General features: G+C 37.6%; 1 protein-coding gene across 1 annotated transcript in view; it reads right to left on the bottom strand.

Moving 5' to 3' along the window:
- Window positions 1-336: 336 nt before the first annotated feature.
- LOC135113774 (prenylcysteine oxidase 1-like) overlaps window positions 337-14990 on the bottom strand; it is a 210812-nt gene continuing 196158 nt past the window's right edge. The window contains exon 6 of the mRNA XM_064029358.1: window positions 337-2225. Within this exon, the coding sequence (XP_063885428.1) occupies window positions 1560-2225 (666 nt within the window). The 3' untranslated portion in view covers window positions 337-1559. The remainder of the gene's footprint in view (window positions 2226-14990) is intronic.

The following is a 14990-nucleotide window of genomic DNA, read 5'->3' as shown; positions in this document are numbered from 1 at the left end:
TTCACCAATAATTTTTCTCAACAAATTTTACGTACTTAAATGCTATGGTGGTTGTTGAATCCATGCAGCATCCCCTTAGTGTACTCACAGTGATGTTATAAATCAAACTCTCTCTGAAACACCTCAACTTGTTCTATCATGACCTTGCCACATATATCCACACCATCACTCCATTGCAGAAAGTATACAACCTCATTACTCAATCATGATCTGTACTTTTTCCATCCTTTATTGTCTTTTGTATGCACTTATGTTTCTTTGAATCACTGTCAGCAAAGATTGATGATCCTGTGCCATCAACTTTACACAGGTGATGAACAGAAATGCCATGGTCCAGCTTTTCAAACAATTCCACTTTTCTTTTATTGTTATTATGTTATGGTTGTATGCATTTTGTGTTACAATTACCACTTCCTCCTTTTATTAGAAACAATAGCTAATGTGAAATAAAAGTTAGAAATAAGAAATCAGAAGAAAAAAAATTATTCAGCCCCAGTTACACACACAAACACATAATGCAGGACTTGAATGGACTGGTGGTGTGCTATGAAATCACTCCCCTTAGTGATAATACTACCAGGAATGTTCATTACTCTTGTTTACTTGTTCATTTCTATCCTAACATATTCCACAGAGAACAGAACAATAGTAATTTGTCAATATAACTCCATACATATGTTGACAATATATAAAATCTGTAAATATGAAAAAAAATTAAAAAAAACTCAGAGTATGTTTTGGATCTCTATTATCACTCATTACTCTTTTTTTTTTTCTTCATTTCTATCTGAACATACTTCACAAACAACTGAGTGACAGTAATTTTCCAACATAACTAATATAATATGTAAAATATATAGAATACATGGTAGATGTTTTGATGCCCTCTTCTCACAACAGTATGCATGTGCAAACGTGTCTTCCAGGAGTAATTTTGACATTGTAGTAAATTCACACAAGAGCAGTCCCATGCTATAATTTAGTGCCATCTGTGGCTGCACACACTGATCTAATCACACAACCATGGCATGTTAAAAAAGATAGATAACATAGTCAACAAAAAGTATACCAGATTAAATGAGTCTGCTGGAGTACTGAAGGTCAACCTGTACTGCACAAAGGTTAGAGACTTTTTTATTTACAGATTGGAAATGCCAGTCACAACACCAGCATCCCATCACATTGATCATCATTCAATAAATGTTCAAAATAAATGCAACACTATACAGTAACCAATAATAATACCTCATACAGCACCCCAACATTAGGGATAGTAACTAGAACATCACACAAGGAAAATGCCCCACAAGATTTCTCATCATTACTGTGCCCTTCTCTCTACACCTAAAGTTGCAAGTATACCATAACCTTACACTACACCACCACAAAGCTTCACTATAACAGCATTTCAAATACACTACAGTCCTGTCAAATACTGATTAACAAGATAACACAAAACTGAGTTAATAAAGCTCCTAAATGTGCCAAAAAGCTTTCATAAACTCTTAATTCTGTGATAAATATGATGTTTTTGTCCATATCCCACATTAACTCCTCTCTTACAGCTCCTCTTTAATAGGTGGCTTTTTCCCAGCATCAGGATCATTCTTCCATTGCTTATATGCCAAAAGTGCCACATTCTTTGCCCCTATGACACTCATTTCCATGGCACTCCCAGCCCACTCTATGGCATTAAGATGGTACAAGCCTGGTGCAAGTTCAAAGTCTCCAAGTGTCTGATTTGTGGAGTAATGAGGGTATGCTAACCAAGATATTGCATGAGTCACCTCTCGCCTCTGGAAAAATATATCTAACAGGTCCTCAGGGATCTTGTGGGGGGAGAATATTTTCCACACCCCAACTGCCTCCTGGTCACACTTTCTGCCTTTCACTGGCTGCTGCCGACCAAATGAGTTGAACATAAGTCTGGGATTAATGACTAAAATGTTATCCAGCATTTCATCATCATTCAACATGAGACTCTCAGGTCTCACCACTCCCCTGACTATAGTGGTCTCAATCGGTTCATAGTGTCCAGAGAAGGAAAACTGTTGGGTAAAGTTGACCAGTTGGATTTTGGTGCTGTCTTGGGTGAGTGGTGTTGCCAGAATTACTGCATCATACTCCTGTTCCCTCCAAGTCTCCTTGGTTTCCTGTGCTGCATCTTTTTGTCCCATGGCTGCTGCCTCTGCCTCCACTGGCTCATCAGGCTCATGTGACCATACCTAAGTGAAATATTGTGATGTTAGGTACATTGGAGAGAGAGAGAGAGAGAGAGAGAGAGAGAGAGAGAGAGAGAGAGAGAGAGAGAGAGAGAGAGAGAGAGAGAGAGAGAGAGAGAGAGAGATTACTGACTGTATTCACATAATTTGGTAACTGTTAGGATTTTACTTAAGGGAAGGCGATGCCTGGTACTAGTGGAGGGTACATTCATATTAATCTAATTATTCTGGGGTATTTTTTTGATGACTTTAGTATAAGCAATAAGATTAGCAAGCTTCATCATAATAACTTAAGTAGGACTTTTGTAGAAAAATTATTAAGTTTTTTTTTTATATGTTTATAAAAGAAGAGCTAAAAATGGAAATGGGGGCCCATATGTTCACTTGATTTCTATGACAATGGGTAGTTTTACTCATGAAACCCAGATTTATAAATTACCTGAACAGTTTTCTTATATATCTCACCATTGTTGTACAAAAAAATTCTCAAGACCACTGTTTTATGTATCCCAAAATTCTCCCTTCTTTTATTCAATCAATAAATCATATTGGTAATGTTTATTCAATTAAAAAAAAAACATACATTCGTCTTTCAGCACTTTTTGTTGTTTTTTATTATGTTCAAAACTAATGGAATTATTTTCCCCCAAAGTACAATAATTGCAGTTTATAAAGATTTTTGTGTTCAGATGTCGATAAAGAAGAAAAACTATGATTTTTATAGGACTGTATAAGGTAGAAAACAACTTTGATACCACCTTAGTTTTATTTATGAGTGGCAAGGGTAATATCACCATAATATTCCTTACTGGCACCTGTGTGTGTGTGTATTTACCTGGCACAAGCCAAAGCTCATTTTGTCCTGTCTCCATAACCATATTTATCCAGTTTCTCTTTAAATTTGTGTACACTGTTTACCGCAACCATCTCTTCCTTCAAATCATTCCATATTTCAAGAGTTCTATAAGGGAAGCTGTATTTCTCGATGTCACTTGAACATCCACTCTACTTACAGAAGTACATGAGACTTACCGTAGGTTAGTTGAAATGTGCTTCGGATTTTGTGAGGCACATCACGTCTGCTAGATGGTAGAGTTCACATGAGATACACTACACTTCGCCACACAGTCAGTCTTTAAAGATACAACTACCCACATGAAATATTATCTCCCAACCCTTCCAGTCCTTGAATTTTTGTTGTGTAAACCAAGAATCATCAATTAACAAAGGGAGGGAGTGGAGGGCATGTGAACTCTACCATCTAGCAGACGTGATGTGCCTCGCAAAATCCGAAGCACATTTCAACTAACCTACGGTAAGTCTCATGTACTTCTGTAATTTTACTTCGGCAAATCACTTGTCTGCTAGATGGTGCCGTTCACATGAGATTTTAAAGTCATGTGGGTGTTGTATGTAAAGGGTTCTGTCAAATTTCACATTTTGTAAATAGGTGTAAATAAAAGTTCCTATTACAAAAACCCCATTGTCATTTATGAAAATAGAACATGATTTTTACTGCTGATAACATTTCAAACCTTACATTATACTGAGCCTGGCACTGCTTCTTGAAAAAGGGTCTATTTCCCCTTGTATATCCTTATATTTATGTATATCCACATATTTAGCAAATGTGGCTTCCTGCGTCCAACCAGCTTTTGCCATGATGGTGGCAGTAGGCACATCCAGTGTCTTGGCCTTAGACACTGACACAGGTCTAATACTACCTGCTGTGTACCTCTTGGTATCAATCCCACACTTACATAACATGGTCTTAAGCCACCTTGCCACCATGTCCTTAGAAACACCCCTATGGGGTTTTATATAACTTATGAGTAGTCTCCCATCTGCATTTCCAGATTCTGTCCTTAGTCTCTCAGTTCTTTCTATATATTCTTTCATAGCCTTAACTACACACAATCTGTAATCCTGAGGATAAGCTTTAAATACAATAGTACGAACATTAAATTTTGGCCTGCATTGCTTGATGTTTACCTCCTAACAAAACTGAAACAGATTCTTCTCTAAATGCCATATTCACCAACAATAAGTGCAAAGTTTGGATCCTGGCTGCTTGTGTCATTGCCATCAGCATCACCATTTTTAGCGATAAGTCTTTCAGTGTTAGGCTGTGTAGTGGTTCCACGAGTCTTATCTTTTGTAATACAAGTTTCACATCCCAGGTCGTTGTGTTCTTCGTTTATTTTGTAAAAGGATTCTTTTGTCAATAAACTAAACAACTACCTGGGTGTAGAAGACTCCCCGCAGAAATCTGTTGACAAGTGGGTGATTGCCCGCTCTGCAGCCTTCCACCATAATTCCTATTGCAGATAGAGTCCCTCTCGCCATGTTAATGCTTTCATAACCCACATTCCTTTGAAAGTTACGAGACAGAAAGTTTAATATATCTGCTATAGATGGTGCAATGGGATTAATGTTCCCTCTACTACAAAAGAGTGTCCACCTCTTGATGTGAGTGTTGTATTGTCTACCTGTTGCTGGTTTCCAAGAGGCCATAATGATTTCCGTACCTTCTTTAGATATGCCACGTTCTTCAAGTTGTTTCCGGACAACTGACAAGCCATCAAATTTGTGTGTTTCATTATTGGGTGCTCCTCAGCAGTTGACGGATGCATTAGCACATTTTTCCTTCTCTGTATGACCCGAGGGTCGTCTACTAGCATCCGAAGGAGCACCCCCATCCACAGTTGTGATGGCCAAAGTGGCACTATGATCCATCCTCTGGTCCTTTCCTCCCTTAACTTCAGCAGACATCTAGAGATCAGAGAGAGAAGGGAGGAAAGAGGTAAACCAATTTAAATTTAGCCCACGGAATTGTAACTGCATCAATATATGCAGCCTCTGGATCTGGTGTCCATGCACAGAATGGAGTCATTTGTTTGTTCAAACATGAAGCGAATAGGTCTATACAAGGATTCCCAAATATAGAACACAATTCCTTAAATATCATCTCATTCAGCTGCCACTCATGTCCGTCATTAAAGTAACGTGATGCCTCGTCGGCCATGACGTTACATTTGCCTGGTATGTGGGAAGCTGTCAGCCATACCTCATTACTAAGACACCATTCCCAGATGTTCCTACTAATTTCATCACAAACTATTGACTTAACACCTCCCATCTCATTCACTTAATTAATCGCTGTGGTGTTATCACATAACACCCTGACGTGTAAACCTCTAAGGAGATGTGTAAAAGATCTCAATGAGAATAACATAGCCAATAATTCACGCATTAATGTGCGAACGCACCTCTTCAGGGGACCATCTGCCATTGGTAGTGATGCTATTTTGGCAACCTGCCCATCCTAGATTTTAAGTATCTGTGAACAACTCAGTATCTGGTGCATTTCTGAATATTTTCCTGTTTTGATTCTCCAATTCCCTAATCCACCAGTTTAAATCTGTTCTAATCTCCTGTAATGTTCATCCATCTATTAAAGTCTCCACATGCCTCTTCCAAAGCCTTGATCTTTGCTCTTTCCATCCTCCTATAGTGCATCTTCCCCATCTCTACAGCTGGGATTGCTGCCACCAGCAGGCCAATCATTCTTGCCACAATTCTAATTTTTTCTTTGTCTATTGACTAAAAGAGAGCAATGCTGTATAATCTCATCCCTCCTACGCGCCGGCAAGGTAACTGTCATGGCCACCAAATCTATCACGTTACCTAAATACTCAATACGCGTAGTGGGACTTAAAACAGATTTCTCCACATTTATGCAGAAACCTACACTCTGCAACAACTGAATGTTCTTGGCAAAGAGCTACTATACAGAAGCGTATCATCAATATAACTAGTGATGTTGTGGCTTTTATGCCTAAGTGTAGAGAAAACTGGCTTCAGAAGTTTTGTAAATAGACGAGGACCATCCGAAAACCTGTTAGGTAGACATGTGAACTGGTAAATCTTATCCATCTAAAACACAGATATTTTTGTTGTTCCTCTGCAATTTTTACTGAATAATAGGCTTTCTTAAGGTCTATAGAAGCCATATAATCTCCTTGACTAAGCAACTGTAATACTTGTTCAAAATTTTCCATTTTAAAATGAGTATATTCTACATGCCTGTTCAGTTTTCAAGATTTAACACCATCCTATAATCCTCCGTCTTATTCCTCACTAAAGACATGCTGTATATCCTCTCTAAATAAATATCCGATATTAGCTTCATCTATATTCAGATGACAATGTTCCACCATATCCAAAATGAACAGGTCACTTGTAATCACATGTCATTTATTGATAAACTTGTGAAGTTGCCCAGCCTGAAATTGTTCTTTCACCTGGGTTAACACCGGGGGATAAGTTGACCCCGGCCTCTCACGTTTTTTGTTGTCCAAGCTTGAGCAGGGTAGGAGCGCCTGTGTTCACCACTGGAGGGCATCCTGCGAAAACCATACGGCTGATATCTGGATGGGAATCCACAGGAAGAGGCCTTGGCAAAAAAGTTACATTGTTTACCTCCACCAAATCTGCCACTGCTTGCAGTCCAAGATGTAGGCTTCTTAAAAGTGAATTTGGTTTTCAGCCTTTCTGCCTCCTCAATATTTCTGTTGGCTTGTGACAGGTCATCCCCAAACAAAAGACCTGTCATGGGAGCCTTGTCAGCACACAAATGAGAATATTTGGGATTAATGTCCCTCTTTATGATATGTCGCCTGTTCAAGTTATTTCTGTAGTGGGCATTACCCAATAATGCTAATGCACCATTGAGCATGGCCACCTCATTTGCAATAATTTGGTGCTCTTCATCACGTGCCACCTTGTCTAGCACAGTAAGCGATTTTACAACAATAGTAGCTGCCTTGGTAATATCTTTTTTCCCACTTCCCTTAAGCGGAAGTCTACCTTCTTTGCCTCTGCAGCCAGTGCGTCCAGGACCTGTGGGTTGCAATCCATTTGAGTTAATGCATGGCAGTTATTTGGTCTAAATGTCACCTCATCCTCTACAATGGCTTTGTAATCTTCCTGCCTCATGCCATTAATAAACAGGTGGTTCACCATTGCAGCAATTTCCTTGTCAAGTTCTTTTGAGACAGTTTCCATGGGTCCATAATTCTTAGCACCTTGTAACAATATACTATCATGAGGAACATCCCTCTGGATTTCCTCTTCCTCATCACTGTCCTCCCTCAGTGGAGTTCTAAATCCAGAAAATCCTGCCTGTGATTCCTGAGAATCAGGCATCAAAGTATTATTTGACACCTACAGGGGAGCATTGTTATGAACTGCTTTTGACTTCACAGCCCCATTTTCCTTCTTAAGCTTGTCCATGTCTTTCCTCAACTCAGTCAAAGCATCCATAATCATGCCCAAAGAAGGCGCATTGCTGTCTTCACCATCGTATTTTGGAGAAGGGGAAGGTGACTGAGAGTAACTTAACCTCTCATGACGAGTAGAACGGCTCTTAGATCTGGATCTTTCTTCATGTTTACTCCCCTTGTGTAGTCCCTTTACCTTAGGTGAGGTGCGTGGCATGTTGGTAGTTCTGAATCTCTCAGGACTGGGGCAAGCATCAGAAGGCGTCCTAGACATGGCGGCTAATGTTAACAAGATGCCACCCTTTTTAACAGCAGTTCCTTTTATAACCCCACGGGTGCCTTAACCCCACACACAGGGTAACTTTAAATCAAAAACTCCTTCCTTATAATAATCCGGGAAGTCAAATGCCCCCAGGCTTGTAAATAAGGCAATATTCCTCTTGCCCCAATAATGGGTAACAAGATGGAACCATCTCGCACCTATGTCGGCTCACGAGAGTGCCCAAATAAAATTTTTTCCCTTTAGTAATTTGGGAAGTCAATTGCCCCCGGGCTTGTAAATAAGGCAATATTCCTCTTGCCCCAATAATGGGTAACAAGATGGAACCATCTCGCACCTATGTCGGCTCACGAGTGCCCAAATATGGTCATATTTGCCAATAATCCGCCTTATATCAAGTAACGGATATCATATAACCAATAATCCGCCCTTATACAAGGTAACGGATATTTATAGTCCACAATCCGCCCTTAATTCAGGTAACGGATTCAAATAGGCAACACTCCGCCCTTATCAGGTAACGGATATCCATAGGCAATACTCCGCCCTATAATCAGGTAACGGATAATTAAAGACAATATTCCACCCTTATAACAGGTAATGGAAATCATAATACACAATCCAAACAAGAAAACTTTAATATTCCTATCACTCACCGATAACAGAAGTCGTAACAACTTAACAGGAGGCGAGACCGACGTCCGACTTGTGTGGTGTCTGCGTAGTAACTGACTGTGTGGCGAAGTGTAGTGTATCTCATGTGAACGGCACCATCTAGCAGACAAGTGATTTGCCGAAGTAAAATTTATTTTCTTCCCATACCCCCTTGTCTGTCTCTCTCCCTCCTCCATCTGTGGTACCAAGTCATTTCTGTCTACTCTTTCTATATTGTTTACTAATTTGCACACTGTTATCAGGTCTCCTCTTCCTCTTCTCTCTTGTAGTGTTGGTAATCCCATCTCTTCAAGTCTTCCTTCATAGCTTAAGTCTTTCAATTCTGGTACCATCTTTGTTGCTATCCTCTGTATTCTTTCCAGTTTTCATATATCTCTTTTTCTATGTGGAGCCCAAACTACTGCTGCATATTCCAATTTAGGTCATATCATGCTTGTTATATTTTTCTTCATCACTTCTTTATCTAAACAGTTAAATGCCACCTTAATGTTTGTTAACAAGCTGTATGTAGAGCCAAATATTTTGTTTATGTGCCTTTCTGGTGATAGTGTGTCCTGGATCATTACCAAATCTTTTCTTCATTACTTTTCATTATTATTTTTCCTCCCATTTTGTAAGGTCTCCTTTTATTTTTTCCTATTTCCAACATGTGGTATTTTCTTGCATTAGATTCTAGTTTCCATCTTTGGCTCCATGCATATATCTTGTCAATATTCTTTTGTAACTCCTTGCAGTCATTTTCATATTTTATTATTTTCATTATTTTTGTATCATCAGCAAAAAGGTTTATATAACTATTTATATCCTCTGTCATATCACTTATGTATATTTTAAACATAATAGGCACCAACACAGATCCTTGTGGTACCCCACTTGTCACTTCCCACCAGCTTCAATTAGTGTCTGATTACTGTTCTCACTTTCCTCCCATGTAAATAATCCTCCATTCATCTCAATGATGCTCCCTTTATCCCTCCTTCATTTTCTAATTTCCACATAAGATTTCTGTTGGGAATTTTATCAAATGCTTTCCTGAGATCCCGGTATACTGCACCAACCCATCCATCCCTCTCTTGTACTCCATCTGTTACTCTCAAATAAAAGCTCAGTACATTTGTGACACAAGATCTCCCATTCCTGAATCCAAATTGCTTTTCTGTAATTATCTTTTCATCTTCTAAATATTGCATCCCATCTATCTTTAATTACTATTTCACAAAGCTTGCTTACAATACTGGTCTGTAATTCAATAGTTCCATTTTATTTCCCCCTTTGTATATTGGGACTATGTTAACTCTCTTCCATTCCTTTGGTACTTTTCCTTCTTTCAACGAGCTGTAAATTATATCCAATATGGGTTCCTCCATTTGTTCTCTGCATTCTTTTAATACCCATCCATTTACTTGATCTGGTCCCATAGCTTTTCTAACATCCAGCTCTTCCAGCAGTTTCTTGATTTCTTGTCTCTTTACTTGTATCTCCTGCATTCCATCATTCTGTAATACCACTTTTGGTGTCACAAAATTAGTTTCCTTTGTAAACACAAATTGAAAACTCTCATTCATTAGTCCACTCATCTCCTCAGTAGTTTCATAAATTCTTCTTTCTCATTTTAACTTGATTATGTTATCCCTATGATTCATTTTTTCATTTATGCATTAGTAGAAGAGTTTGGACTCTTCCTGCTGTTTTCTTACTACATCACTTTCAAAATTTCTTTCTTCTCTTTTTATTATACCATACTCATTCCTTGCCTTTCTGTATTCTTTCCTAATATTTGTGTTCAGCTTTCATATAATTTTCCTCCATGCCCTGTCCTTTTTCTTTTTTGCTTCTACAAACCAAACTATTCATGCTTCCAAATTTTCATTTTGTAACTTGGCACAAACTGTTGCACCCCCTCTCTATACTTGCTCAAAATACAGTAAAATCCCTCTCATCCGGCATTCGAGTATCCGGCAGCTTCAAGTATCCAGCACATTTTTCCCCGAGCCTTAAAATCAATAAAAAATCAATGTGTACTCATAAAATCGATTAAAATTCCCGCGCGAGGCATACTTTGTCCCCTCGCCACCAGAGCGCACTGCTTCGTGCCATCCACAGCCCACTGCACTGTGTTTACTCAGTGACTCAGTCCCGTGTGTGCACTGTTTATCGCCTGACGCCTTCATCACGCCTAAAGTTGTAGAAAAGAGGAAGCGTGTTGTGCTTACACTTAAGCAGCTGATCAGATCAGCTGGTGATTAAGATCAGCTGATCTTTGTTATGGTAAGATGCGTGAGTGTAGGGTGGTGATTGTGGACATAATTTCACTTCTATTCAAGTATCCGGCAATATTTAAGTATCCGGCATGTCGGCGGTCCCGTTGATGCCGGATAAGAGGGATTTTACTGTATCTCATATTTTTCTTGCACTACTTTACCTTCAAATAGCTCTTTCCAGTTCATTTTTCCATAAAATTTATTAAGCTCTACAAAGTTTGCCTTAGCATAGTTCTGTCTCCCATTTCTAAATTGTTCTTTCCTGTGCAACACTGTTTCCTCCTGTAGTAGTATTTCTATTGTCACATGATTACTTCTTCCCACTGGACAATGTATACCTGGTCTACTTTCAGGCATTTTTGTAAACACTAAGTCCAACAGTGATGGTTCTTCTTCTCTGCATCTTGTAGGCTCGTTCACCCATTGTCTCACTGTGTTCACCATTACAGTATACATAAGTTCTTTGCTCCATTTCCTTGCAGTTAATTCCTTTAGTGTTGAAGTCGCTTACTAAGAGCACTTTGTTACTTTTCCTTATCATTTCCTCTATGATATTTCTTGTTTCTAGTTTGCATAGTTTTATATCTGTTGGTCTCCCATGCATTAGTTTTTGGTGGTATGTATATCACAATAACTTTCCTTTTTTTTTTACTTCCTTTGATCTTAATCACAACACTCAAAGTTTCCACCATTCCATCACCATGTTCCACTTCCTCAACAACAATATCCTCTTTTACCAATATCATCACTCCTCTTCCTCCCTTTCCTTTTCTGTTTCTCCTCGATGTGCTATAACCTTCCTTTGCAAATCTCATGTTTATTTCCTCTTTTAGCTTGGTTTCCGTTACACATACCATGTCTGGTTCATTGTTCTTTAGGTAGTCTTTAAGTTCCAATAGGCTGGACACCAAACCATCTATATCTGTATACATAATTTTTAAGCTTCCACTTAAAGATCTTTTATGGCATCTTTGTTGTACTATTTCCTTAACTTTCAGGTCCACAACTTTCCAAATGAATCTCTTCACTTGTTCCTGTGTTCTCTCCTCGTTTTTTGACTCTGCCTTTACTCAGTTTACTTCTCTCTTCTTTGTTCATGTCTCTTTTTATCCATATTTCCCTCATTCCTTCTACTTTTACCAATTTTCCTGTTATTGGCAACACATGTTCTGTTGTTGTTTGTGACATGAATGTGTGTGTGTGTGTGTGTGTGTGTGTGTGTGTGTGTGTGTGTGTGTGTGTGTGTGTGTGTGTGTGTGTATTTACTAGTTGTATATACCTAGTTGTGGTTTATGGGAAGGGAGTATTCTCATAGTATCCCATCTCTAAATCTATCTAGTTTGGTCTTAAAAGCACTGACAGTTTCAGCATTTACAACATCCTCACTGAGTTCATTCCATTTGTTCACACTTCTGTGAGGAAAACTATACTTCTTAATGTCTCTTCTACAGTTAACTTTCCTTCTTTGTCAAAATTTTTCATATCATTTATCATTCTATTGATGTTTATCAAATCTCTTGTCTCTCTCCTATTTTCAAGGGTAGTAATTTTCAACATTCTTAATCTCTCTTCATAGGTCAATTTACTCAACTCTGGAACCATCTTAGTGACTGCTCTTTTTACTCTTTCTAATTTTATAATATTCCTATCTTGGTCTTATCATGGAAATCAACAACTTTTTATCATTTCTTTATCCAGACATAAGAATATCATTCTTACTCTTTTTAACATATTCATCATCTCTGCAGTAATTTTATCAATGTGTTTGCCCAGAGTCAAATTTTCAGTGACTGTTACCCCCAAATCCACTTCCTATTTTGACTTCTTTAACTATATACCTACCATGTAATAATGATATTGTATTCTTTTCGTACTCTTCCCAAACTCCATTACTTTACATTTACTTAAATTGAATTCCATTTGCCAAGATTTACTCCATCTATTTATCTTATTTAAATCATCTTGCAGTATCATACAGTCATTTATATTTTCTACCCTTCTCATCAGCTTAGCATCATCCATAAATAAGTTCATATAACTATTTCTTCATTTATGTTATTCACGTATATTACAAACATTATCGGTCCCAACACTTACCCGTGTGGGACACCACTAGTTACTATCAGCCAAGATGAATTTTGGTCTTGTATTACAGTTCTCATCTCTCTATCATCCAGCAGTCTTCCTCCAATTTTTCCATAATTTTTTTTTATCTTCCATAGCAATCTTCAATGTGGTACTTTGTCAAATGCCTTCTTCAAGTCTAAGTAGACACCATCCACCCATCCATCTCTCTCCTGCACAATATCGACTGCCCTTGAATAAAAGGACAATAAGTTCATGGAGCATGATCTTCCACTCCTAAATCCAAATTGACAATTTACTAAAACTTTATCTCTTTCCAAGTCTTCCATCCATCTTTCTTTTACTGTTCTTTCACATAATTTTCTCACAACATTAGTCAAGGACACTGGTCTATAATTTAGTGAATTTTCCTTATTTCCTCCTTGGTATATTGGTGTAATATTTGCTCTCTTCCAATCTTTTGGTACTTTTCCCTGTGATAGTGATGTCACCACTAGACTGTGAATTTTATCAGCCAGATGTTCTTTACATTCCTTCAATATCCAGTTTGATACTCCATCTGGACCAGTTGCTTTATTTACTTCAAGTTCTTCCATCACCTTAAGTATTTCTTCATAACTGACTGGAACTGTACTTAGTATATTCCTCACCAACTTATCCCTTCCAGCATCAAACTCCCCTTCCACAGTAAATACTGATCTGAAACTATTGTTCATAACCTCCACCATATCCTGTGCATCATCATAGAATTTTCCTTCAACTTTTAATCTTGATACACTTTCGTTCTTCATCTTCCCATTAATATATCTAAAGAATAGTTTGGGTTCATTTATGTACTTATCTATGATATCTGTTTCATAGTTTCTTCTCTCCATTCTTATTATCCCAATGTTCTTGTTTCTAGCATCAAAATATTCCTCCCATCTGCTCTCAGTTTTCTTTTTCTTCCATCTATTCCAAGCAAATGATTTATGATTTCTAGCCTCTTTGCATTTTGTATTGAACCATTCTTTATCCTTTCTACATCTCACTCCTCCTTTAGGTACAAATTTCTCCACAGCAGAATGATATACCCTTATAAATTCATCCCATTTTTCCCAAACATATCCTGCATCTTCAAAGTCTTTCATTTCCTCATTTCCTTTCTGAACAGTTTCTATTTTTTCCTTTATTTGTTTTTTTTTCTTAACAGTCATTTTCCACCTTTAACTTCTCATTTTTATATTTAAATGAACATAAACTTGAAGAAGAATCACTAAAGAAAATAATAGAACAAGAAAATGAGAAACAAAACCTGAGACAGAAAGTGGTAAATGTTATTAAATAAGAGAAGAGAAAGTAGAAACTATTCAGAAAGGAAATGAGGAAATGAAAGCAAGTGTTAAGGATGTGGAAATGAGGCAAAATAAGAGAATAAATGAATGTAAATTTGAAGAAGAATCACTAAAGAAAATAAGAGAACAACAAGAAAATGAGAAACAAAACCTGAGACAGAAAGTGGTACATGTTATTAAAGAAGAGAAAAGTTAGTGAGACACTGTAGAAAAGTATAAACATGTAACTGTATTTGGTTTAAAGGAAGAGAAAATAGAAAGTAGAATTCAAAATGAGGAAAAGGAAAAGAACCTGTTGAACAAGTTACTGAAGAAAGTGACGAGTGAAGACATTCAGGTAGTAAAGAAAGTGGAAGAGTTCCATAGAATTGGGAAATATGAAGAAGAGAAAATGAAACGCATAAGAATAAGGTTTGCAACACAGGTACAAGCAGAAGAGGTAATAAATGGGTCTTGGAGGCTGTCTGGAGATGAAGAATATAAGAATGTATGGATAAACAAAGATCTGGATAAGACTGGAAGGTTGAAGCAAAAGAAGCTAGTAATAAGTGAGGCTAAACAAAAAAATGAAAAACGAACAGAAGAGAAGAAGTTCTTCTGGAGAGTAAGAGATATGAGGATAAAGAAATGGTACATCAAACAGTAAGTAAAGCATGTTATACTAATGTAAATGGATTAATGTCAACAAAGATGGAATTAAATGAGTTATTAAACAACCACACCAAATTTTGCTGTATTATGTGACACAAATTGGAAAAATGAATGGGGAACTCCTCACACTGGTGATGATAAATATGATTTATGGATGAAAAACAGAAGTGGCAAGGGAGGAGGGGGAGTGATCATTCTGA

The sequence above is a fragment of the Scylla paramamosain genome, chromosome 26 (genome assembly GCF_035594125.1).
Source record: "Scylla paramamosain isolate STU-SP2022 chromosome 26, ASM3559412v1, whole genome shotgun sequence".
Classification (NCBI taxonomy): Eukaryota; Metazoa; Arthropoda; class Malacostraca; order Decapoda; family Portunidae; genus Scylla; species Scylla paramamosain.
This window is presented reverse-complemented; position numbering and strand designations above follow the sequence as displayed.